The 25,474-nt window shown below is 43.7% G+C and overlaps 1 protein-coding gene across 9 annotated transcripts in view; it reads left to right on the forward strand.

The window, feature by feature from the left end:
- Positions 1–25,474, forward strand: part of YAP1 (Yes1 associated transcriptional regulator) — a 183,740-nt gene that overhangs the window by 82,644 nt on the left and 75,622 nt on the right. For all 9 annotated transcript variants that reach the window (XM_089775744.1, XM_006110819.5, XM_006110820.5 and 6 more), the window contains one exon: positions 22,213–22,328. In XM_089775744.1, coding sequence (XP_089631870.1) covers positions 22,213–22,328 — 116 coding nt within the window. The remainder of the gene's footprint in view (positions 1–22,212; positions 22,329–25,474) is intronic.

Genomic DNA, 25,474 nt, shown 5'->3' on the forward strand with positions numbered 1-25,474 from the left:
TTATATGTTTACTTTAATGAGCACATTTTAACATCCTCTAATGTGCACTAAGTTTCAGTGATTTGGCTATTCTGGATTTACAGCAAGATTGGCTATATCATAAGCAATAAGGTACTAAAAAGTTATGGTAACAGAAGGAGCTCCCTTTTCTTGGTAATCACAGTTCAGTTTAGAAACACTTCACCCATGCTTGAAAAGATCTTTACAGTAGTTCATATTAAAGTGTTTTTTGTCAGATTTGTAAAAATAAAAAAGTTGGTAGTATCCCTCCTGTTTTAAAAGTTAAGTAAAAATACTAGTTTTCTGTACATCTTGAGCTTACTGCACTGAATTGTCTCTGTAATTTCCATACCTTTTTGTTCTGTTAATTTAGAAATGATGAGAAATGGGAAAGTACTCAAGCATGTGCTTAAGCATTTTATTAAAAGGAGAAGTTTCTGGTCCTAAAGTTCTAGGTACAGTTACATAGCTGAGCCTGCTGCAGTCAGTGCAGTTCCCACTAAGCTGTGCGCTTGTACAGCTACTCGGGGAGATTGAAATGCTGCCCAGCTGATTAGCAGAGAGCACCCCACTCTCAGAACCTGAAGGTGTGTTTTTTGTTCTAAATAAACCTTGAACAGTCTTAGACTTTATCTTAGACAGCAACATATTACACATTTTAATGGGGTTTCTGACTTTTAAGTCAACATACTTGCTGCTTAGTGTTTAATACTGATTTCTTGGGCCCTCTAGACACTAAATCACTATTTTATTTCCCATTATCTGATCTACCTCTAGAGAACAAAATTCAAGGTCCTGGCAAAGGCAGTCTTACTGTCGTATTCTTAGATAGTATGGAATTCAACATCAAAAAATCAAAGTGTTCCTAAAATTCAGACAACAGTAGTTGGGCCAGTGCTTCTGTAGCGCTTGAGTTGGTCCTCTCTTACCACAAACTCAGATACTGTGGTGATATGATGGGTTGATAAATAATCTCATGCCTCTGCAGAATATTTTTTGTGTTGGTAGGGAACTTAATTCTTGCTGGCTGATTTGTAAAATGCTGAAGTGTTTATGTGTGGGGGCATTTATATGGGAGCGGAAGGATTTTTCCGTCTATTAGGTGTTCCAGTGCACAGGCTCTGTCTCTGTTCCTTTGAAAAGATTAGATGAAATTGGATGACACTTTCCTTTTTAGTTTTTGTAGCTATTTTTGATTGCCTTCCCTTTGACTCTGTTGCTGCCTGGGTTTACAGGATAATTACTCTTGGCAGATCACCACCTTGTTCTGAAAAGTAACTGTCTAAAAAAATGCCACTTACACCTTAGATTTGCTCTTTGTGTGCATTCAGACATACCTGCTTATTTTAGTGACAAATTATTGTTGCTTTTTACTCTTGGTAGCACTGCAGAGCCAACAAAGCTATGGGACATGGAGCTGGGTTCAGCATCAACAGAATTGATAACTGAATTCTAATTAGTTACACCTGTGCAAACCCACTGAAGGTGTTACTGAAGGCAGAATTTGGCATCTAGAACCTTTATTACAAGTGATGTGTGAAATGGAAAGAGAACCCAGCTTGACTTTCAGAACCCAAGGTGAGTGTGTAGGGCTGGCAGTTCAGAAAAAGCTTTATTTGTAAATTGGACACATCTGACATAGAATAATTAAGTTGATCAATACAGATCACCGCAAAGCCACTCTAGATCTCTTCTCTGTTCCTTCTCCCCAGAGTACAGCTACACTTTGAGCTGCTACTTGAAACATAAGTTTTCAGATATTGGGAGGTCTATGCTTTCATGAAAAAAGGCTACGGAAGTGATCCTGGTAATTAGAGGTTTGTAAGCCTCACTTAAGGCAAATTATTTGAAACAATAGCGAAGAACAGAATTATCACACAATAGATGAACACGATTTGTTGGGGAAGAGTCAAAACAGCTTTTGTAAGGGGAAATCATAAAATCTCACCAATCTCTTAAAATTCTTTGAGGTGGGTCAACAAAAGTACATAAGGGTTATATGTGGATATAATATACATGGACTTTCAGAAAGGCATTGGCAAAGTTCCTTACCAAAGGCTCTTAAGCAAACTAAGCTGTCATGGGATAAGAAGGAAGGCCCTTCTCTAGATCAGTTGAGACAGGAAATGGGGTAAGGAGGAATAAGTGGTAAGCTTTTACACGGGAGAGAGGTAAACAGCAGTGTCTTCAATTTGTACTGGGACCAGTTCTGCTTGATCTGGAAAAAAGGGAGGGAGCAGAAGTTGCAAACCTATTCAAGGAAATTTAATCCGAGGTGGACTGTGAAGAATTACAAAGGGATCTCACAAAACTGAATGACTTGGCAACACGATTGCAGATGAAATTCAGTGTTGATAAATGCAAAGTAATGCATATTGGAAAACGTGATCCCAACTATACATATAAAAATGATGGGGTTTAAATTGGCTGTTACCACTCAGGAAAAAGACATTGTGACTAGTTCTCTGAAGACATCTGCTCTGTGTTCAGTAGCATTTGTGAATGCTAACAGAGGGTATGTCTACACTACAAAGTTAGTTCGAACTAACGGACGTTAGTTCGAACTAACTTTAATAGGCGCTACACTAGCGCTCCGCTAGTTCGAATTTGAATCGAACTAGCGGAGCGCTTAGTTCGAACTAGGTAAACCTCATTTTATGAGGATTAAGCCTAGTTCGAACTTACTAGTTCGAATTAAGGGGTGTGTAGCCCCTTAATTCGAACTAGTGGGAGGCTAGTCCTCCCCAAGTTTCCCTGGTGGCCACTCTGGCCAACACCAGGGAAACTCTATGCCCCCCTCCCGGCCCCGGACCCCTTAAAGGGGCACGGGCTGGCTACGGTGCCCGTGCCAGGTGCAAGCCTGCCAGCACCCAGCCAGCAGACCCTGCACCTGGCACGGCACAGAGCCACCCACCCGATGTCCCCCAGCCCACCCCCTCTTCCCGGGACCAGGCTGGCGGCTCCCGGGAGCTTGCCCGGGACCGCAAGAGGCGGGCACCTTCCTGGGCTAGTGCAGACATCGTGGACCTTGTCCACGATCTCCGCACTAGGCACAGGAAAGTGGCCGTCTAGGGCAGGAGAGCTGCCAGCCTGGCCACCCAGGAGCAGGTGTGCATGAAAATCAAGGGGGTCCACTGAGACCCCCGACCCTGAGCCCTGAGCTTACAATGGCCGTCCTGGGTCAGACCAAAGGTCCATCTAGCCCAGTAGCCTGTCTGCCGACAGCGGCCAACCCTAGGGACCCTGGAGGGGATGGACCGAAGACAGTGACCAAGCCATTGGTCTTGTGCCATCCCTCTCCAGCCTTCCACAAACTTTGGGCAGGGACACCACTCCTACCCCCTGGCTAAGACTATTCCATGGACCCAAACTCCATGACTTGATCTCACTTCCCTTTAAACTCTATTCTAGTTGTAGCCTTCACGGCCTCCTGCAGCAAGGAGTTCCACAGGTTGACTCTTTGCTTTGTGAAGAACAACTTTCTCTTACTAGTTTGAAGCTTGCTACCCATTCCTTTCCTTTGGTGTCCTCTAGTCCTTCTTTATGGGAACTCATGAAGAACTTTTCTGTATGCACCCTCTCCACCCAACCCCTGCTTTTAGAGACCTCTATCCTGTCCCCGCTCCATCTCCTCTTTTCTAAGCTGAACAGTCCCAGTCTCTGTAGCCTCTCTTCATCTGGGACCTGTTCCCAACCCCTGATCATGTTAGTTGCCCTCCCCTCTTCCAGCCTTTCTCTTCCCCTCTCCCACCTCCTTTTCCCAGTCTCCCCCAGTTTTGTTCAATAAAGACAGAGTCAATGTTGGAAGAAACGTTATCTTTATTTTGTACATCAGGAAGGGGGGCTAGGGAAGGGTAAGTGGAAGGAGGTGAGGGAGGAATGGGGTACGCGCCCCCGATGGGGAGGACTGGGCTGGCTCTGTGGGCTTCTGGGGGTGGAAGCTCTCCTGCAGCCCCCCAATTGCCCCCTCTCCCCAGATGGCAGCCTGCGGCAAGTGCAGCCAGTCTAATGGCCGAGTGCTGTGATGTGCCCAGTGTGGGCACTCCGGGCACTCCAAGCCAGGACTGGTTTGCAAGCAGGGCACCCCTGAGAACTGTCTGTCCGGGGTGGGGGTCGGGTCCCTTTAAGCGCAGCCCTCGGCTAGCCTGAGACAGCATCTCCACGCTCTGAGTCCTCCTCTGATGCCCTGCCGGCACTGCTTCCGGCAATCCTTAAGCCCTGTTCAGGGTCCACTCAATGTGGACATGTTAGTTCGAATTAGAAAAACGCTAATTCGAACTAGTTTTTAGTTCTAGACGCGTTAGTTCGAATTAGCTTAGTTCGAATTAACTAATTCGAACTAAGTTAGTTCGAACTAACTCTGTAGTGTAGACATACCCAGAGTGAGGAACCATTATGAAAAGGATTACAAGCCTGCAGATTTAATCATAATGTCATGATGAAAGTCCCTGTTATGCCTTGTCTTGAATACTGCATGCAGCCGTGGTTGCCTCTTCTCAAAAAAGATATATTACGATAGGAAAAAGTATAGAAAAGGGCACAAAAATGATTGGGTGTTTGAAACAGCTTCCATGTAAGAAAAGAGATTTAAAAGACTGGGATTGTTCTGCTTAGAAAGAAGATGGCTAAGGGGGAGTTATGATAGACATCTCTGAAATCATGAATAGGCAACAGGTTTAAAGTAAACCTTAAGAAGTTCTGCTTCAGACAATGTGAAGTCAACCCGTGAAAGTCATTGTCAGGGATGTTGTGACAAAAGTATAACTGAGTTTAGAAAAGAATTACCTAAGTTCATGAAAACCACTCCATCAATGGCTAAGCCAAGATGGTCAGGGATGCTCCCCCATTCTCTGGGTATCATTAGTGCTAGGAGTTGGGGACCAAACGATTAGTGTCAGATCAATCCATGATTTGCCCTGTTGAGATCATTTACTTTAAAGTTTCTGGCACCAGCCACTATTAGAAGACAGGGTAGAAGGATCATTGGTCTGACCTAATGTGGCCTTTCTTATGTTCTTATTTGATGCTGTATGTTCAGGGTTTTAACTAAGATTCCTATAAGCCAGGAAATTACTAGTATTAACTTCTTTGCTTTTGCTAGCAGCGGTTTTGATGAGTTAGAGGCTCTTTTAGGTGTTATGATAGATTTGAGAAATGTAGGTCTTTGGACTTCTTTTCCTTTAAAGAAGTAACCAGTCTCTAACCGGTTGGTTGATGTTGCATCTTAGGCCTTTTCTGCATAAGGAGTTTTTGCACTGGTGATTCTACACTGATGTAGCTGGACCAATGCACACATTCCCTGCCTACTGTAGAGACCCTGCATCTATATAAAGCAAGGGATGCACTGGTTTAGTTGGCGGTGTTTTGAAAGATTCAAATACCATTACTTTTGTATCCTGGCTTCAGAGTGATACCTCTCTTTGTCAGCTCTGCAGATGTTCTCCAGCCATTACCCTTAACAGCTTCATCTTGCATCTTCCTGCATTTGAAGACTGAACAAAATTCAGCATTGGGTGCAAATGGACCTGATTTTATTGGAGTTGTTCCAAAGTTCAGTTGGCCCATGGTGTGTTTGCTAGTACTTGCCCTATCTTTATTATTATTATTATTTATTTATTATTTGGTTTAGGATTTTATTACAATCTGAGCAGTCATTTCTGTATTTGGGGAGCCTGAGGATGCAAAAAAACCACATTTTTTTTACTTGCAAAAAAATTATTACTCAGATCTGGCATTTGAAATGTTCTACCTGCTTTGCTCAGTGATGTTTGCTGAGTATGTTAAAATGTTTTCAATACATTGGAATAGTTAGGTAGTTATGGAATGTAGGGAGTTATGTCCCTTTTTCCTGAATGTGTTTTACATGGTATAGAAAATGTGTCTTTTGTGGGAATGCTCAGGAGCTAGAATGTGTCAAAAATCTTAGCTCTTACTGCATTTCAGTCTTCATTAAGCGGGAGTGACTTACAGGTTCCAGATTATTACATTTGAGATGGAGAAGGTATGTATTAAGGAATAATGGCGTAACCCGACTAGAAATAAAAAATGCAAATTAATATTTTATAGGTATTGTGTAAACCGTGTATAACAAAATTAGTTATCAGTGTTGTGTTTAATTGGAAATTTACTAACACATTTTCTGAGGCTTTCCAGAGCCAAATATATATAGGAACACCAGTGTTTCAGATGGTTTAAAAGGATTTGGACTGTCACCTGTCTTATTGGTAGTCTCTCCTCCCCCACTAAGTTTTTTCATTAATTTCCTAACCACACCCCCAGTCAGATAAGGGGAAATACAGCGTAAAATGAAGGAAGACAGCTGGTAAAATCATCAGGACAGACTAGAAAACGTGTAGAACTAACTTTTATGACATTGGTTACCAAACTTTTTGGCCTATGGCCCCCTCCCCCCCATGCTCAATGCAAACCTTTCCATGGACCACCAGTTACTAATGGAAACTCACCATTAATTACATAATTAGGCCCAAGCCATTTTGCTAGTGCTGCTGCTAAGGAGAATGGTTTAATGTAACCAGTCAGAAAGGAAATATTAAATTATTATACAGATTAAACACTTTAACTTTCTCATGTTAGTTTATCAAACTTCATCTTAAATAAAGTAAAATAATGTATGTCCAACACAAAAGGTTTCTATGTTTTCTTTATGGCAGGGGTAAGGAACCTTTTTTTGGATCGAGGCCTACTGACCCACAGAAATCAGTTGGGGACCACACAAATGAGAAGCAAAAAACCCTTCCAAAAACCCCCAACCCTCACTGCCCTCAACTGAGACACCTCACTCTTCTGGTGCTCAAGTCCCTCCCCCTCCTCCCCAGGGTAAGGGGCGGGAAGGACAGGGAGGATTGAGGTTCAGGGCTTCCCATGGGCCAGCTATCCTTTGGGTTCCAGGGTTAGTGGATTTTGTAGACCTTCTCCTACCCCCAAGCTCTGGGCTAGGAACAAGAATGAGAGGTATACCGTGTGCTGAACAGGGCTGCTAGTGAGTTGAATAGGTAAAAGGGTGTAGGATCTGGGCAGGAGGGGGTCAGAGGTGGGGTGCAGGAGCAGGTTGGGAGTAGGGTATCTAGCCAGGGGAGAGGGGGAAAGAACAAGGGAAGATGCATTGTTTGGCCAGGAGGGTGTAAAAGCAGGGTCGGGGTAGATGTCTGGCTAGGGTGTGAGCGTGCTGGAGGTGTGGGGTCTTTGTGGGGGTAGGGACAGGGTCCGGGGCCTGGACATGAGGAGAAGGGGGACACTTGCTTTCATGCACGGCTCCCAGGCACAGCCTCATTCTGCTCCCATTGGATGCAACTCCTGCCAACGGAAGCAACGGGGAAAACCTGCAGGCAACGTGTCCATGCAATGCTGTTTCCCCAGCTGAGGAAGGTGGAGGGAGGGAGGGAAGCAGCAGCACACGGAGCTGCTTCTGTTTCCACTTCTTCCCCACGCGGGGTGGCTCGGGGCTTTCACACTCCCTTTCCCCAGAGGGAGCTTGCGCTAGTGCTCCAACCTCACTTGAGCTGCAGACCACCTAAAAGGTGGCCGCAGACCACTAGTGGTCTGTGGACCGCAGTTTGAGAACCACTACTTTATGACCTTCGCAATGGGCTTCTCTAAAAACAACCATTTGTCCTGGACAGGAATGGTAAAGAAACATCTGGCAACTCCTTTGAGCAACAAAGCAAAAACAAGTAGTGCAAGGAGCAAGTGGATGGCTTTGTGCACAAAACTAAGTCAGTGCCTCTCTTCTCTGTGCTGAAAATATGCTGCCACCTTATATACAACAACTGAATACATGTTTCTGGGGACACAAGATCTTCGTAGTTGAAATAAGGAAAATCTTTTGTATAAAAATAAAGGGGAAGCCCATTTGTACCCAGTTACAGTTTTCTGGGAACGCATCATCTAAGCAAATGAAACAGTTGGCAGCCTCTGGTGGGAGTGAAGGAGCACCTCACAAAATACTTTCAAAGGGAGCCTATCAGAATTAATCACTAACAGTTTTAGTGGGAGTTGGATGTCCATGTTTAAGTTGCTTTTGATGAATCTAGTGATGGGACATCAGCTTGGTTCTGGTGCATGAAGCCTCTGGCAGGCCCAGGCTTGTCACAGACAGAGGCTGCTATCTGGGGAGCTTGGACCCCTTGTGGACAGAGGCTGCTTCATGACAGCTTCCCTTGTTTCTCCCTCCCCCCCGCAGTAATTTATGTTCTGTATCAGAAGCAGTGGCAGGCGGCTTCACAGGAGAAGGGCTGGAACACACTGGCTGCCGGCCCCACCCCTGGGGACTATCGAATAGTCATGTAACCAGTAAGATTTCATGTGGTTACACGACTATTCAATTATCCGATATCTAACATCCCTAATTGTGATGGTCAAGACCTCCTTGGGATTGTCACCTGTTTGTGCTGAGACATCAATGTGCCTGCTTCCCCGGCAGCCTGGGCAGCCTGTTACCCTGTATGGTTGACTGAGCCAGAGGGGCAGGGCTACATCCCCAAAGCTGCGGACATAGTCTGAAAGCAGCACAGTGTGAAATCGTTTCCCAGCACTCAAATACACAGCAAGCTGAACACTAAATACATTTGTCTTACACAGTATAGAGATCTATGCAATGTAAGCTCATTGAATTCACCCTCTTCCTAAATGTAAGAGAGAGATGCACATTTTCCTTGCTCCCCTAAGTAGTAATTACTTGCACTGGGTTTATCACTAAACAAAAGTGATTTTATTGAGTATAAAAGGTGGGATTACAGTGGTCATCAGAGGCAGCAGACAGAACAAAGTCAGTAACTAAGCAAAGTGAACAGACTCAAGCAAAGCTTAATGAACTAAAGAAACTAGTTACATGTAACATCTCACCCCAAATATGGTTCTAATAATCTTCACAGGCCAGACACTACGGATGTTACATTTTGATTAACTAATCGAAGAGTCAGTGGGATTTCCATCGACTATTTGATTAGTCGATAAGGACTAGCAGGGGCCAGGTGGCGCTACCACTTTGAAATGTACAAGAGCCCCAGCAGGGTGTCTCGTACATTTCAAAGTTGGAATATCTCTGTTTCATCCTTGCCTCCTTCCTCTTCTCGCCCCCCCCCCCCCCCGGCTGCCTCCTTCTGATACAGGCAGCAAAGGGGGGAAAGTGACTAGTCACCTTTTGTGTCGACCTATCAGATAAGCTTTTGCTTATTGATAGTCACTTAAATTCCTACCAGACACCCTTCCAGCTTGGGCTCAGTTCAGTCTTGGTTGTTTCCAGCAGTCATATTGGGTGGTGTCTGGGGAGAATGGAGGACCAGGATTACCTCACTCCCCATTTTCTCTGCCAGCTTCTTGTAGAAAATTACTGAAATCAACATAGGTTCCAGTATTGACTGGACCGTACAATTGACTGGACCGTACAATTTCATATTGTGTCACTTCCCATTGTGAATTGTTGCTTTTTATGGTCAGTTTTCCACCTTTATGATGCTAATTGAGAATTCTTTTGCTTTGATACTTTAGTTGGGTATTTGTTTAGGTGTCTCAGTTCCTAGAGTGTGGAAACATACCCTCAGTTTTTTGCATAAAACCTACCTATTGGACAGTCTTTGTTTTTGTGCTAAGATGGAAATGGTTTTGTGTGAAGGTATTATGAGTTTTGAAAGTGTGGGCTTCCTGGATTGCAACATCTTCTTAGTCTGTATGACTAGAACCTTTTCCAGTTACCTCATGTTCAACCTTGGCTTTAACATGATTCATTTTTACAGTTTCAGAGTTATAAACATCTGTTTTACATGCTTTTTCCTGTTGAATCTTCAAACATCAAGCTTCTCTGGATTTATATATGTCGAATCAAGGCAAAAACAAAGCAGTTAAATATTCCACCCGTATTCCTAAATATGCAAACTGTACGCTAACTAGCTCTCCAATCTGTCAATAGGAAATGGTTTAAAAAATTATAAAGAATATTTGTTAGAGAAGAAAACTGTTTGGGAAATAATTCATTCTTTCTTTCCTAAATATGATTGTTTACACTGTAATGTTAATTGGATAAGAAATGCATATAATACTGAATTAATCTTTTGTGAAATTAGATAAGCCAATCCACTCAGTTTTAGAGTAGAAAGTGATGGTTGCATCAGATGCATGAAACATCTCTTCTCTCTTAGGGTATGTCTACACTGACACCCTAGTTCAAACCAGGGTGGCTAATGTAGGCATTCAAACTTGCAAATGAAGCCTGGGACTTAAATATCCCGGGCTTTATTTGCATGTTCCCGGGTGTCGCCATTTTTAAATGCCATGTAGTTCGAACTACCTGCCCACGGCTACACACGGCACAGACTAGGTAGTTCGAATTAAAGCTCCTAATTCGAACTACCATTACTCGTCCTGCAATAATTTCTTATTCTAGTTAATAATGTGTAAGTTAACATTTTTAAAGAGCTTAGTTTTATGAAACAGCTTTGGAAGTATCTCGTATTGGCTGGCTGGGTCTTGGGAGCATGGCCACTCCCAATTTGTCTTTATTGATGCCAAATTAAATTTAAAACAAAATTGAACAAAACTTCGGACTCACTTTTAGTGTGATGTGACTTTTACAAAAAATGCTTTTTGAATTTTGCATTACTTGGCATTTTAGGACAGTGTCGATCCTTAACATCCAAGTTGACATTTGCTTTGCTAATAAATACTCTGATTATATGCAAATAACATTTAGGCTAAGCACATTTTACAAAACTGACATGCTCTAATTGTTTTCATCATAAACTTAGACAAGGAGTCAGTGGAGACTTATGCCTCCTATATGTTACATGCGCCACATATGTGGCTTTCTTCTCTCATCTTGTTTGGTTACGTGTTGGATTTAGGGCATTCTTTGCTGTCATGTTCATACTCTTTTATATGATAGAATTGTTGTAATTAATTATTTTCTAAGGTTGTCTACCCAGCTCTCTTTAGAGCAGGGCTACTCAATATGTAGCCCACGGCCCATTTCTTTGAGGCCCACAGTGCAGTTTGGGTTTACACAGGGCTCAACATGTGGGCCACGGGTGGGAGCCAAAAAAAAAAAGTAGTCAACGTAATGGTCTTCTGTTGATATGCATTTTAGTAGTTAAATTCCTGGACTGTCATTGCTCATTAAAGGTACTGTTATATGGGTGGAAATGGGGTAAATATTGAATTTTGTTAATATCAGAAGAACTACTTAAATGGGGCCTGTGTGTTGTATAGTCTTGCCTTAATCTTTGTATTCATGCCCATCATTGTAAAAGCAGCTATTTGCATATGTTTGCATATATATTTGCATGCATACTCAACCACACTTAAGTTGCAGCCATCGGCATGTGCTGTGAGTATCACAGTGGCCCCCCCGGGCTTCCAAACTTGAGTAGCCCAGCTTTCGAGCTTGATGTTTGTTTTGTGTGTTCCATACAAAGACTGGATTCTTTAACTTCGGTATAGATACAGTCTTTTGAGCTCTAGCTGGTGTCCTGTAGCCTTTTAAGGGAGCATGATGATTCATTTCTGTTTTCATTGCTTCTGTAGATGTTAAAGACATAAGTGAACCTGTGTATAGTTGATGTTTGTGCTGCATCTTGTGTTTGGTTGAGATATTGTAAGAGATTTAGGAATCAGTGGTAGGCACTGGGATAGTTGGTCCTGGTATCAAATGCATAAATGAAGTACAGTAAAACTCCAATTGTCCGGCATCCAGTGGTCCGGCACTCCTGATAGTCCGGCACGAACTGGAACCTGGAAGAGCTCTGGCCAGCCGGACAATTGGAGCTGCCCAGAGAGGGTGCGAGAGGCAGGCAGCTGTTTAAGGCAGGCGTGGGAGGGGGAGGGGGTGTGACAGCGGGGAACGGTGCGGCGAGGGGCGAACCCTCCCCCGTGTTGCGGGGAGGTGGTGGAAGTCCTGCGCAGCCGGCTTGCAAGCGGGGAAACTCAGCCACCAGCTTGTAAGCGGTAGCGGCGGCGAAGAGGCGAGAGGCAGGCAGTGTTCCCCACTGACCCCTCCCCCGCCCGCCTATCTTAAATAGCTGCTTGCCTCTCGCTCCCTCTCCACCGCCGCCACTTGCAAGCTGGCTGCGCGTGGCTTCCACCGCCTCCCCGCAACATGGCAGAGAATTCGCCCCTCCCTGTGCCGTTCCCCGCCGACCCCCTCCCTTCTCCCTCCGCCCTTCCCACCCCCACACTCAGTGCGGGTCCCGGCAGACTTGTCACAGCTCCCCGCCAGAGTACCTACTCTGGCATATCCGATAATCCGCAACCCCTGAGTCCCAAGGGTACTGGATTATCGGAGGTCTACTGTATTTTGTAAAATCAGCTCATTTAAGGAGAGAATAATAGCGTAATGTTGCTGCCAGAGCTCCATGAACAAATTTAAACATTGGATACTAGGTCTTTCTGAGCTTTTTTTATATGCTGTTGTTCAAAGTGAAAGGAAAAACTTTCCTGTCAGACAACATACTGTTTTTCTAGATCTTATTACTATTAGAAGTATCTAATGTACCTAATACATAAAATTAGATGGACTAGTTGATGTGATAATAAGCTGTATTACAATAATTATTGGAACACATTTTATTGTCATTAGTGACAAAGTTTGTGTTTTTCATACCGTATGGTTTTTTCATTTCCACATGTTTTTAATTTGAATTCGTTGATAACTTCAGTTTCTCTTTTCAAGACCAGTAACATTTTATATAGTACATATTTCCATAAATTTGGAAATCTTCTGAAGGTTAATATTAACAGCTGAAGATGTTCAGATAGTAATTGTACAGGGGTACTTTCACCATATAATTTCCCAATAAAGTTGACATTTTTAGATTAGGTTGAAGTGGGAAAGGGGACCTCACAGACTTACGTGAGCATGAACAAGTCATTTTGCAGTTTTGATTCACAATAGATCATCAGAGTTGGACCCTTTATTTAAATATAAAATGTCTGACTAAACATTACATTTATTTTTAGGGAAGCTCAGCTGCTGAATTATAAATAATCTGTAGTAATCAAATGTGTAACTTTGGACAGAATTACCTCACTCTTCCTGTAATTCTGAGTAAGCACATGTAGCAAATTGGAAATGGAATGGGTGGTGGCAAATGCTGATACTGCAATTTAAACACATTGTTTCTAAGAAGTATTATGGAGCAACATTTTTGCATCTGTTATCTTTATCTGATTTCATTGTTCCAAAATTGGCAATAAAAGCAGTTTTCCAAATAAGAAAAATTACTTACTCTTAGCAATTTCAAGAGTGTTTTTTTTTGGGGGGGGGGGGGGGTTGGAGGGACAGAGGCAGCTATCTTTTTACACTCTATTGTTTGCATAAAATGCCCTATTGATATAAGAAATAGTTAAAAATAAATATATAAATAAATAAACCTCTTGGTATATTAGGTCTTACTGCATTTGATAAATATGGCTATTTTCCTGATTGTTTGCTAGTGGAGCAAAATATCTGTTGGTTGCCAGCACAACTTTAGATATCCTTGATAAGATTAGTTGCTGTTTTGCAGCTAGCAGGGGACAGTGATTTTTTTTTTTAATTGACTCTGCAGTACTTGTGAGTTTTTGCCTATCGTTGTGAAGCACTGATAACATGTTTTCCCTGGTGGCAAAGCTGGTATTTATATTAACATTAATTAATATTCTTTACTGCAAATGAAATTGACCGCTGTTATGGGTTAAAATCATGGAAGTTCCCTTAAGGTTGTCCCCTAGTATGCTGATCATTCCACTGATGTCCACCTTCCTACTCACTGGGGCTTCCCACCACCCTGTCCTGCTGGGTCTGCTCTTCCCCAGGAGAGGCACAGAGTTCGGGCTAGCACTAGGCATATAATAGTGTTGTCCAGGGTTACTCAACACATGGACTGGCCTGCAGCCCATTTGTTTGTGGCCCATGGTGCAGTTTCGGTTTACGTGGGTCTCAGTACTTGGCCTGTGGGTGGGATCCTTTGAACATAGCCTCCACTGGGACCTGCTCCACAACGGTGAGGTGTCTCCCAGCTGGGGTGAGCATTGAAAGATGCAAGAGGATGGGCTGATTGGAATAGACAGATGCAGGGTATCAGTGTTTCTAGCCCCCAGGGAGGGAGGTACCAGGAGCACCGGGATATTGTGGGAAGTGCTGGTTGCTTAGACTTGTGGGCAGAACCTGAGAGGTTCTGACTGGCTTACACTGGCCATGTTTGGGTCCGGCACCACGGCTTAAGGCTTAATCTATGTATTCATGCCTGTCAGTATGAAAGAAGCTATTTCCATATATATTTGCATGTATATGCAACCACATGTAAGTTGCGGCCCTCAGCATATGCTGAGAGTATCATTGTGGCCCCTGGGGCTTCCAAAGTTGTATAGGCCTGGTGTAGTCAATTAACTGATAAGCAAAAGTTATAGACTACATGCATTTGCCACCTCCGCCAGTAAATTTTTTAACAGGCAGGCAGCCCAGCTCAATCCTGGCTCACACTGAGTCCAGGACCTACCCCTGCTGTAAGTTTGCATTTGAAGTGTATTAGGAGCCACACAGGCAGGCAGCCCAGCTCAGGTCTGGCTCGCACTGGGTCTGGGAGCTCAGACGTCCCCTAGACGGGATGCTGCTACCCCATGCTGCTGCCTTTTTATCTGAAACAGTGGCATTGGGCAACAAGCAGCCAGGCTGCAAAGGGAGCAGTGTAGGGTGGCAGCAGCCCCTGTCTGCAGGGGGCCCAAGTTCCTTGCAGACAGAGACTGCTCTGTGGCAGCCTTCCCGTCTCCTTTATCTACTAGGCCATGAGGCCTCACAAATTTATGTAACACCTTTTGCTCAGCTCAGCTTCAATTACCTACAGGGCTAGTTGTGGTCTGTTTATGAATACTAGGGTAACAATTCCTGTAAAGGTAAATACTTGGAGGGGGAGGGAGGGATCTCTCTATACAGCAATTCCTCATTTAACACGGTAGATACGTTTCAGAAAATGATCGTGTTAAGTGAAAACGTGTTATGTGGGGTCAATTTTCCCATTGAAAATAATGGAAAAGGTGGGGGTTGCATTTCAAGTGGTGGGGAATGGGGAAACCCAGCCACTGGCCTGCAAGCTGGGTCGGAGGAGAGGGAGCAAGGTGTCCGGCGAGAAGGGGTCTTTGGGGAACAGCACGGCGAGCAGTGAACCCTCTGCTGCTTTGAAGGGATGTGGGGGGGATCCCCACGCAGCCGCCAGTGACCAGCTGGCTGGGGAAACCCAGCCGCCGGCCTGCAAGTGGGGGCGGAGGAGAGGGAGCAAAGCGACCGATGAGAGGGGGTCGCCAGCGAATGACGCAGCAAACCCTCTGCAACTTTGCAGGTAGGTGGGGGAAGCCCCATGCAGCAGCCAGCCACCAGCCGGCTGGGGAAACCGTGTTATTTCGGGGAGGGTGGCGTTGTTCAAAAAACATTCACCCCCTTTCCCCCAAAATCATGCTATCATGAAAACGTGTTAAGCGGGAACATGTTAAGTGAATAATTACTGTATATCCATTCCTTACACCTGCACCTGATGTGACCATTATCACAGATGCATCTCTCATCAGTTGGGGAGCCCACCTATGCATGTCAATCTGCTAGAGAGTGGTACATGTTGCCTGCAATGCATTCCTTCCACTCAGTTGGTCCCACCATATTCAGATAATGTCAGATAACATGACAGCTGTTTTTCCACATAAACAGGGTAGAACGGGATCCCTTTGTAGCAGAGTATCTCAGTATACAGGCAGTCCCCGGGTTACATGGACCCGACTTAAATCGGATCCCTACTTACGAACGGGGTGAGGCAACCCCACACTAGCTGCTTCCCCCCAGCAGACCAGGGAGACGCGAAGCTAGCGCCTCCCCCAGCAGACCAGGGAGACGCGGAGCGGCTTTTCTCAGCAGACACCTCAGCTTGAGAATAAAGGACTGAGGGAAGTGAGGTGTGGGAGAATAAAACTGAGCTCTGGAGAAATGTTTGGCTAGAGTTTCCCCTACAATATGTACCAGTTCCGACTTACATACAAATTCAACTTAAGAACAAACCTACAGTCCCTATCTTGTATGTAACCCGGGGACTGCCTGTATACTGCTTCACAGACAGTGAGTGAAAGATACATTGTTCTGTCCTGAACAAGATTCTTACCCAGTGGGGAACACCATCCTTGTGTGTGTATTTGCCTCCCAGGCAAAGAAAAAAAATGAATCTCTGCTGCTTAAGCACATCTCTGGGCTAAGGCTCTAGTGCAGTGGTCTCCAACCTTTTTAAGCATGAGATCACTTTTTATACAATCCAAGATCTACCTCGTACCCAAGTACCCTTGCCCCACCTCCTTTGTGCCCCTTCTCCGAGATCCCAGCCTTGCTCACTCCATCGTCCCTTCCTTCTCCCCTCCTCCCCCATTCTCTCTCACTTTCACCAGGCTGGAGCAGAGGATTGAGGTGCAGGCTCTGGTCTTGGGTGAAGGGATTTGGAATGTGAGAGGGGCTTGGAGCAGACAGTTGAGGTGCAGGATGGGGCTTAAGATGCAGGCTCTCAGAGGGTGTTTGGATTATGGGGTGCTTGGAGCCAGGGCTGAGGCTTGGAATACAAGAGGGGGTTCATGACTGGGGTCAGGGTTTGGGATATGGGCATCAGCTGGGCACTGCTTACCTTAGGTGGCTCCTGGGTGGTGATACAGTGGGGCTTGGACAGGCTCTCAAAAAGTAGCCAGCAAACTCCATCCCAAGTCCTGTGTGCCCCCTTCTGCTCTGTGGAGCTAGGATACAGAGTGGGAGAGGGGGCACCTTGACATCAGCACCCCACCCTTTCTTCCCTGCCTTGCCCAGCAAGCAGGAGGCTCCTGGGCAGAGCGGGGGGAAGGAGGGAGTCAGCTCCCAAGGCAAAAGAAAGGAGATGAGCAGCAGTGGAGAGGAGGGGCAGCTCAATTACCAGTGCTTGATAGCCTCTTGGCCAAACCAGTCAGGATCGCCTGTCAGAGGCTCCAAGATCTACCAGTAGATCCCGATCTACTGGTTGGTTACCACTTATCTGGTGTTGGCAGCGAGGAGTCCTGTGGAACCTTATAGACTAACTGAAGTGTAGGAGCATAAGCTTTCGTGGGCAAAAACTCAAGTGTTGACACCCTTCTGAATGAACCTCCTCAGGTATGCCTCTTCTCCCCCATCTCAGCGATGAAATAATGATCACAGCAAATCTTGGATCATTCTTACTGCACTCAGCTGGCCAGGACAGTTTTGTTTTTCAGACCTTCTATGAAAGTCATGCTGCTAAGAGGTCAGATGTCTCAACCCCAGCTCTCTTCATCTCATGGCTCCATCTCCATATTTGGATGGTTTGTCAGAACTGGAACTTTCATGTTTGACGTTTCTTCAATCTGTTTTCAATTAAATTTTAGAAAGGATGCTTCAGAAAATGCTGTGTGATCAAAGGGAGACGCTTCTTCACCTCGATATAGCAGAACCAGTTAGTCCTTCAAATCCATGGGAATTCCTGTTAGTCCAGACTATCTACTAAATCTCAAATTGGCAGACTTTTCCATTAGGTCACTGCAGATCCATAATTCAGCAATCAGCGCCTTCTATCCTCCATTTGAAAACTATAGTCATCCATCTACAGCCAGATTTCTGAAGGGTCTCATTAGGGCATTGCCACCAGTGGAAAAATGAACAACCCAGTTAATCTTGTTCTTGCAATACTTACCCTTCTGGCTAACATGATGGTGATAGGAAGGCATTTCACAGAAAGATAGAACATTAAGCAGGTGGTGAGTGGCTCAAAAGGCAGTATGGTGAGTAAACTGGGAATGCTTATGGCAGACCTGTCATACACCGTATTATGTAAGGAGGTGGTTTCCCTTAATCTCCACCTGAAATTCATTCCTTTAGATAATTTCTGAGTTTTTCACATGAATGAATCTCTTCATAAACCACTATATTTTCCAAAACTTCATGCTTTAGATGAGAAGAGGCAACTTCATTCTCTCCATATCCAGCTGACTTTGTCATTCTACTTGTAGGGAACAAATCAATTAGGAGACCACCTAGACTTATTTGTTTCTTTAGGGAACACCTAAAGCAGGGGTGGGCAAAATTAGGCCTGGGGGGCAGATCTGGCCCACCAAGCATTTCTCTCCATCCCGTCCAACTGATTAGCAGCTGCCTCTCCTCCTCTTGCTCTGTCCTGAAGTAGCGCTGCCCCCAGGTTTTTCCTGCTAGCTCTGCAATGCCTGACGGAAGGGAGGGGGAGACCCACAGCAGAGCTGCTTCAATCTAAGCATGAGTGGTAATGACTCAGAGGAGTGCTGGTCGTAAGAGGCAGTCTGCTGTTTCTAAGATTTCACTCATATTCTTTCTCACTCTTTTTTTTTTTCCTGAGAGGGGCAATTCGCAAATCCGAAACTGTGTGTCCAGGGCGGTTGAAGTACTTCCCCACAGGTTTTTGAATATTGCCATTCTTAATGTCTGGTTTGTGTCCATTTATTCTTTTGCATAGAGGCAATCTGGTTTGTCTAGTGTACATGGCAGAGGGGCATTGTTGGTACATGTGGTGCACATTAGTAGATGTGCACACGAAGGAGCCTTTGGTGGCATATAGCTGATGTGACTAGGTCCTGTGATGGTGTTACTAGGTAGATGTGAGGACAGAGTTTGGCAGCTGGGTTTGTCCTGGATTAGTATTTGGGGGGGGGGGTAGGAGCAGAGTTGGTGGGCTGTCTGTAAGTGAGGACTGTCCTGCCTCCCAAGGTCTGTGAGAGTGAGGGGTTATCCTCCAACCTCTAAGATGGGTTGTAGATCCCTGATGTGTAGGAGAGGGTAGCTGGAAGGCTGTAGGTAACGGATAGTGCCATTCTGCTGCTCTCTTTGTTGGGTCTGTCCTGTGGACCAATGCAATTTCTACTTGCTAGAAATAGCCGATCTCAGCTGCATGGTATACATACATATCCACACATGGAGTACAGGTAGGGACTACACATCTCGAATAGTCTCCAGTGGCAGGTAAGTAACCTCCATTTTTCAAATCAGAACACCAGTTTAAATTAATATGATCAGATCTAAACACTTTACCTGTTAATATAGTTATTAAAATAGTGTAATGGCACTTTAAAATCTGAACCAGTTATTGTATTAAAATATTTTAAACATTGTCAATATCATTAGATGGAAAACTGCTATGAGTGGGTCATTTGTGATCCAGTTTGCTCTGGCTAAATTCCTTTGTAGAGCAATATTTAAGAATGAGTGAAAATAATATTTTCATGCTTTGTTGAAGCATATCTGTGGATGGTAAAAACCTGGATCTGGCACAGAAATGAGGACTAGACCAAAAAGACAGGGCTTCTTGTAAAGGAAATTAAATATGGATTTTTAGTAGTATGTGGACTTTGTGTGTAAACATAGCAGCAACACTGACACACAATGGAAAATTCGCAATGAAGACTTACTCTGTTACACATATTAGAATATCTGTTCATGATCTTGTATAGCAAATACATTGTAACTTAGATATGATAGAATGGTGTATGGATGAAGTGTATTTTAAATCTGTATATCCCTAGCCAGCTTAGATTTCAATATTACATTTAGTACTTCCCTATTGGAAATGTATTAATATAACTACAGGCAGTCCCCGGGTTACATGGATCCGACTTACATCGGATCCCTACTTACAAACGGGGTGAGGCAACCCTGCACTAGCTGCTTCCCCCCAGCAGACCAGGGAGACGCGAAGCTAGTGCCCCCCCAGCGGACTAGGGAGACGCGGAGCGGCTTTTCTCAGCAGACACCTCAGCTTGAGAATAAAGGACTGAGGGAAGTGAGGTGTGGGAGAATAAAACTGAGCTCTGGAGAAATGTTTGGCTAGAGTTTCCCCTACAATATGTACCAGTTCCGACTTGCATACAAATTCAACTTAAGAACAAACCTACAGTCCCTATCTTGTACGTAACCCGGGGACTGCCTGTATAAAGTTGTTAGGGGTAATCTTGATGTGTAGGACCCTACCAAATTCACGGTCCACTTTGGTCGATTTCATAGTCTTGGGATTTTTAAAATAGCAAATGTAATCATTTTCAGCAGATTTATATCTGAAATTTCATGGTGGTGTAATTGTAGAGATCCTGTCCCAAAGAGAGTTGGGGGAGGTCAAAGGTGATTGTAAAATAAGGTTGCAGTATTGCTATTCCTTAATTCTGTGCTTTTGGTGGTGGGTTGCGCTGCCTTCATTGCTGGGCATCTGGAGAGCATTGACAGCTGGAAGCAAACCCAACTCTGAAGGCAGAGCCACTGCCACCAGCAGCAGCACAGAAGTAAGGATGGCATGGATAGGTATTACCATTCTTACTTCAGTGCTGCTGCTGGTGGGGTGCTGCCTTCAGAAATGGTTTTCTGGCCAACATCTGCTGCACTGCAGTCAGCAAAGAAGTAAGGGTGTCAGTACCACAGCCCCCTTAAAATAATCTTATGAGCCCCTTGCAACTATTGTTTGGGGTCAGGACTCCCTATTTGGGAGATGCTGGTTTTCCCCATGAAATCTATATAGTATAAAGGCAAAAGCGCACAAGATGAGATTTCACAGCCAGAGACAAGATTTCACAGCCCATGACACACTTTATGGCCATAAATTTGGTAGGGCCATATTGATGTGGCTTCAGTATTTGTGTGAATGATGGCTATGAATGACATCCCTGGCTTTTGAGCAAGTTACCTTAAAATCTATGGTTTCAAAAGTGATTTGTGGAATTCTAGTTGTCTGCAGAGCTCTTGCTGGTGGTCTGCAGAAAGCCATCTCATCATATAATTGTGGTTCCTTCCTTACTCTTTACGTTAACCTCATGAATTCTTATGTTACTCGACTATTCTTTAGTCCCCAGGGACAGGGCTGGCCCCACTCCCAAGGAGCACCCTGCCACTCCACGCTGCTGCCTCTGTTGCCCTGCGCTGTTGCCTCTGATGCAGAGCAGCAGCATGGAGTGGCAGCAGGTCCCTGTCTAGGTGGGATCTCAGCTCCCGGACCTGGCGCGAGCCAGAATGGAGCTGGGCTGCTTGCCCACCTGGCTCCTAATACACTTTAAATGCAGAGCCACAGCAGAGGTAGTTCCCAGACCCGGCAAAAGCTGGGACCTAGCCGGGCTGCTGGCCAGTCTGCTTAAATAATTTCCTGGCTGGAGGGCTGGGAGGAAAATATGTGTAGTCTATAGCATTAATCTATAAGCTTTTGCTTATTTGTTAATCAACTACACTATTGCATCCCTACTGTTTACCCTAATAAACTGAAAAGTAGCTCCAAAGAATACAGTGGCTGTGGTTGCCAAAGTGATGCTATTTAGTTGTCAATGGGAGGGAAGTGGTCTTGATGAAATCTTTCAAAATATGGGCTATGAGGAAAAAAATGCAAATCTCTCATGTTAGCTAACATTCTGATAGGGTATGTCTACACTACCCCGCTAGTTCGAACTAGCGGGGGTAATGTAGTCATCCGCAGTTGCAAATGAAGCCCGGGATTTGAATTCCCCGGGCTTCATTTGCATGAAGCCGGCTGGCGCCATTTTTAAATGCCGGCTAGTTCGGACCCCGTGCCGCGCGGCTACACGCGGCACGGACTAGCTAGTTCGGATTAGGCTTCTAATCCGAACTAGCTGTACACCTCGTTCCACGTGGAATTCAAATCCCGGGCTTCATTTGCAACTGCGGATGACTACATTACCCAGCTAGTTCGAACTAGCGGGGTAGTGTAGACATACCCATAGAGACTAATCAAAACAGTATATTCTAGTGATTTACTTATTAGCTGATGATTAGTTCGTGCTTGGGGAATTAACACTACAAAATTACTTGATTCTACATGGGATTATAGACAATTTGATTTTAATTTGAAAGATTCTGAAATCAGTCTAAACATGACAAGTTATATAGTAAAAAGGTAAAAACGTATAGTTCATGTGAACAGATACTTCAAAACACAAGGGACCAGATACTGATACTTTCAGTAGTTCCTTTCATCGCTGAGACTGTTTCTGGAGAAAGTGCTACTGACTAGAATAAGGGTTTCAGAATCTGGCCGGTATAGTTAAGCCAAGTCAAAAATGACTGAAGAAGGCATTTGCTAATATTTTTGAGTTATGCTTTTTCAGTGTAGCTTTTCTAATCTCTTATTTAGACTTTGTCGACTCTAGCACATTGTTGTGAATACATGAGACTCTGCCTAACTCTGGTTTGTTTTGTCTCAGTCACATTGATCAAACAACAACATGGCAGGACCCTAGGAAGGCGATACTTTCCCAAATGAATGTTACAGCCCCCACCAGTCCTCCAGTGCAACAGAGCATAATGAATTCAGCATCAGGTAAGCAAAAATATATAAATATTTTTATATTTCTGTTTCTAAGGAAGGCATTTTGAAAAATGTCAACTTTAAAGCACAATTCCTCTCATGCCCTTGCTTTTTCTAGAATTTTTCTATTATTTTTCTTGATGCCTTAGCACGCGGATGATGTGATCTGAAGAGAGAATAGATTTGTGACGTCAGCACAAGTGTAATTTAACTTTCTAAAATGTAGAATTCTGACATTTTAAGAGAGATTGTATTTTGATTTCTTCCAGTGAATCATTGTTTGAGGTGATAATTAGAATCAGAGTAAACTAAATCTCCCTCATAAATAGTAAATATATTGTTTTTCTTTTTTCTCCTAGAAGTATGCTTTCACACATCTTCCTGCCTTTCTGAATTTTGTTCTCCCCAGCCTGCTATTTCTCTTATGTCTCTTTTTGAAGATCTCACCTTTTTTCTTCTCTTCACATAGAGAAAAATCCTTGTGGCAGAAGAGATGCAATGTTTTCCTTCTTCCTTTTCTGCTCCTAAAGTCCTACATCATGGTGACCATTCCTTTAACTGATGGAGAACCAGATTTTGAGTTCTCCTGGAGCCTCTCAGCACAACTTTTTCAGCATAGAGAGTAATGAAAAGCGCTCACTTTCATGGGCTAAAATTCACTATTTTCCAAGTGCTCCCTGGCTCTGCTACTGTAGAAAGCAAGCAAATGATCTTGATACCATTGCTAATTTGAGACAACTGTTGTGGTTTTCCTCCTGTTTTGTCTGCTCCTTCCTTTGTGAATCTAAGGCCCATGTCTCCACTTTCCATGTTAGAGATCAATCTTCTCACGTTTGATTTAGCAGGTTTAGGAGATACGCTAACTCTAACCTGAGGGTGCTCCCTGGTCGGTGGCAGTACTCCTTATACTCATGAGGAGTAAGAGAGGCCAATGGGAGCGTTTGCTTCCATTGACCTCCCACTGTGAAGATGGCACTAAGCTAGGCTTAAGGTTTGTTGACTCCAGCTACACTATTTACATAGCTGGAATTGCGTACCTTAAGTCGACCCTCCAGATCTAGTATAGACCTAGCATAATTTTATTTTGTCTTCCCCTCCATCACCCCCATATCCTCAAGATCATGCTTGCACCTCTTTGGTTCTCTGCATATAGCATTTGCATTTTCCAAAATGATTATCATCTACTCTGATGTCGTACATACCACAGGCCATTGAACATCCTCTAAATAATTCCTAAGGTGTATCTCTTAGGAAACATTCAATCTTGATTTTTAAGATTTTTTTTTCAGTGCTGGAGATTTCACCACAACCTGTGGTAAATTGTTCTTGTGGTTATTTACGCTCACTGTTAAAAATGTACGCCTTGTTTCCAGACTGAATCTGTCTAGTTTCAGCTTCTTCTCTGCTAGATTGAAGAGCCCTTTATTAAATATATGTTCCCCATGCATATAGACTGTAATCAAATCACCCCATAACCTTCTTTTTGTTATACTAAATAGGTTGAGTTCCTTGAGGCTTTCATAGTAAGACATGTTTTCTAATCCTTTAATCATCTTATAGCTATTCTCTGAACCATGTCCAATTTATCAACATCCTTCTTGAATGAGAGGTACCAGAATTACATACCTATTCCGGCAGCAGTTGCATCAGTGCCAAAGAGAGGTAAAATATCCTGTCTTCTGCTTGAGATTCCCTATTGAGATGAGCTTGCAGCTGATTCTCTGCTTAAACAAGCTTGTGTCTGTTTTATGCTGCTATGTACACACTACAAACAGCAGCGAAAGACAAACAAGCGTGAGATGAAATTGAGACATTTGTGGCTGTGGCTTCTGGAGGTGAGGCAAGTCAAGCCATTGTCTTGACTTTCTGCCAGCTAGGCAGTGGAACGGGATAGCACTCATGGGTTCAGTTAGAGTCGTCTCCCCCCCTTCCCCCCCCCGCCCCGGCCCTGAAACAAGTGATGAGATCTTGGATGGATTTAAGGAGGTCATGGCTGAATGCAGTTAAAATTCCAGGATTTCTCGTATCTGAAAAGCTTATCTAACTGGGCCATGACTTTTTCCATTAATGTATGGAATGTATGATGGGAAAGTTACAGACCCAATTTGCCTTTAGGATTCTTTTTCCAGAGCTTACAGAGGAATAGGGAGTAGGGGAAATGGGGCTTTCTCACTACCACAACCCTGACTTATTTCTCTCTCTTCTTATAACCGAGAACTAAATTTTCACTGCCAAACCGTGTTCTTTAAAAACTTTCATCTCTCCTTATTGCACGTATTGAAAAGAAGAAAGTGATGACTGTGAAAAGAAGAAAGTGATGTCTGTGTTCAGTGAAATAGCACACAGTGCAGACTTTGAATAATCTTTACAATTACCCTGTCTTTTTCGTACTTCATTACTCTCTCTCTACCATGATGAATATTAGCAAAAATTGTTTTTAATTCAGACATAATTATTGAGGGATTAGGGAGCAATATATGAAGTCTCTGTAATGTAGGTAGTCCTTAAACACACTCAAGCACTACTCAAGAAGAACTGCTAAAATTCAAAGCCAAACAAGCATACAGAATATAAGTTAGCAAAGAAAATTAGCCAGGGACCTTCTTAGTCAATTTTGCTCTGGACACTATAGAGGGAAACTAAAATAGGCATGTGTGTGGTGGTGTCTGAGAAAATAACCTTGTTTAATGCAGGTCCATGAATTTTCACAATTTAGTCTGTTTTTTTTTTTAATTATCTACAACGCAGAAATCCTTATTGAGTAAATTTTGCTCCCAAAATCTCATTTTCTTTAGCTCTGTAAAAATTACAAGGAGTCTTGTGGCACATTAAAACATAAATTTATTTGAGCATACATTTTTGTGAGCTGGAACCCACTTCGTCAGATGCAGCCCACAATGTCTTATGCTCAACTACCAATAAACGTGGTAGTCTTTAAATTGCCACAGAACCCCTCATTTTTGCTGAAGCAGATAAACACAGCTGCCCCCTGAAACTTGTTACCATGTAAAAATTAACACAGAGTTATTTGTGTATTATCAAAAAGATTGGCTGGTCTGGTAAGCTTAGAAAATGGGATGCTGAGTAAACACTTTAGTGGGCATAATTTTTTTAACCCATTTTAATTCGCTTAAAAAGTTGATAGTTCAAAAATTGTC

Source organism: Pelodiscus sinensis, chromosome 1 (genome assembly GCF_052426305.1).
Source record: "Pelodiscus sinensis isolate ZL-2025 chromosome 1, ASM5242630v1, whole genome shotgun sequence".
NCBI lineage: Eukaryota > Metazoa > Chordata > Testudines > Trionychidae > Pelodiscus > Pelodiscus sinensis.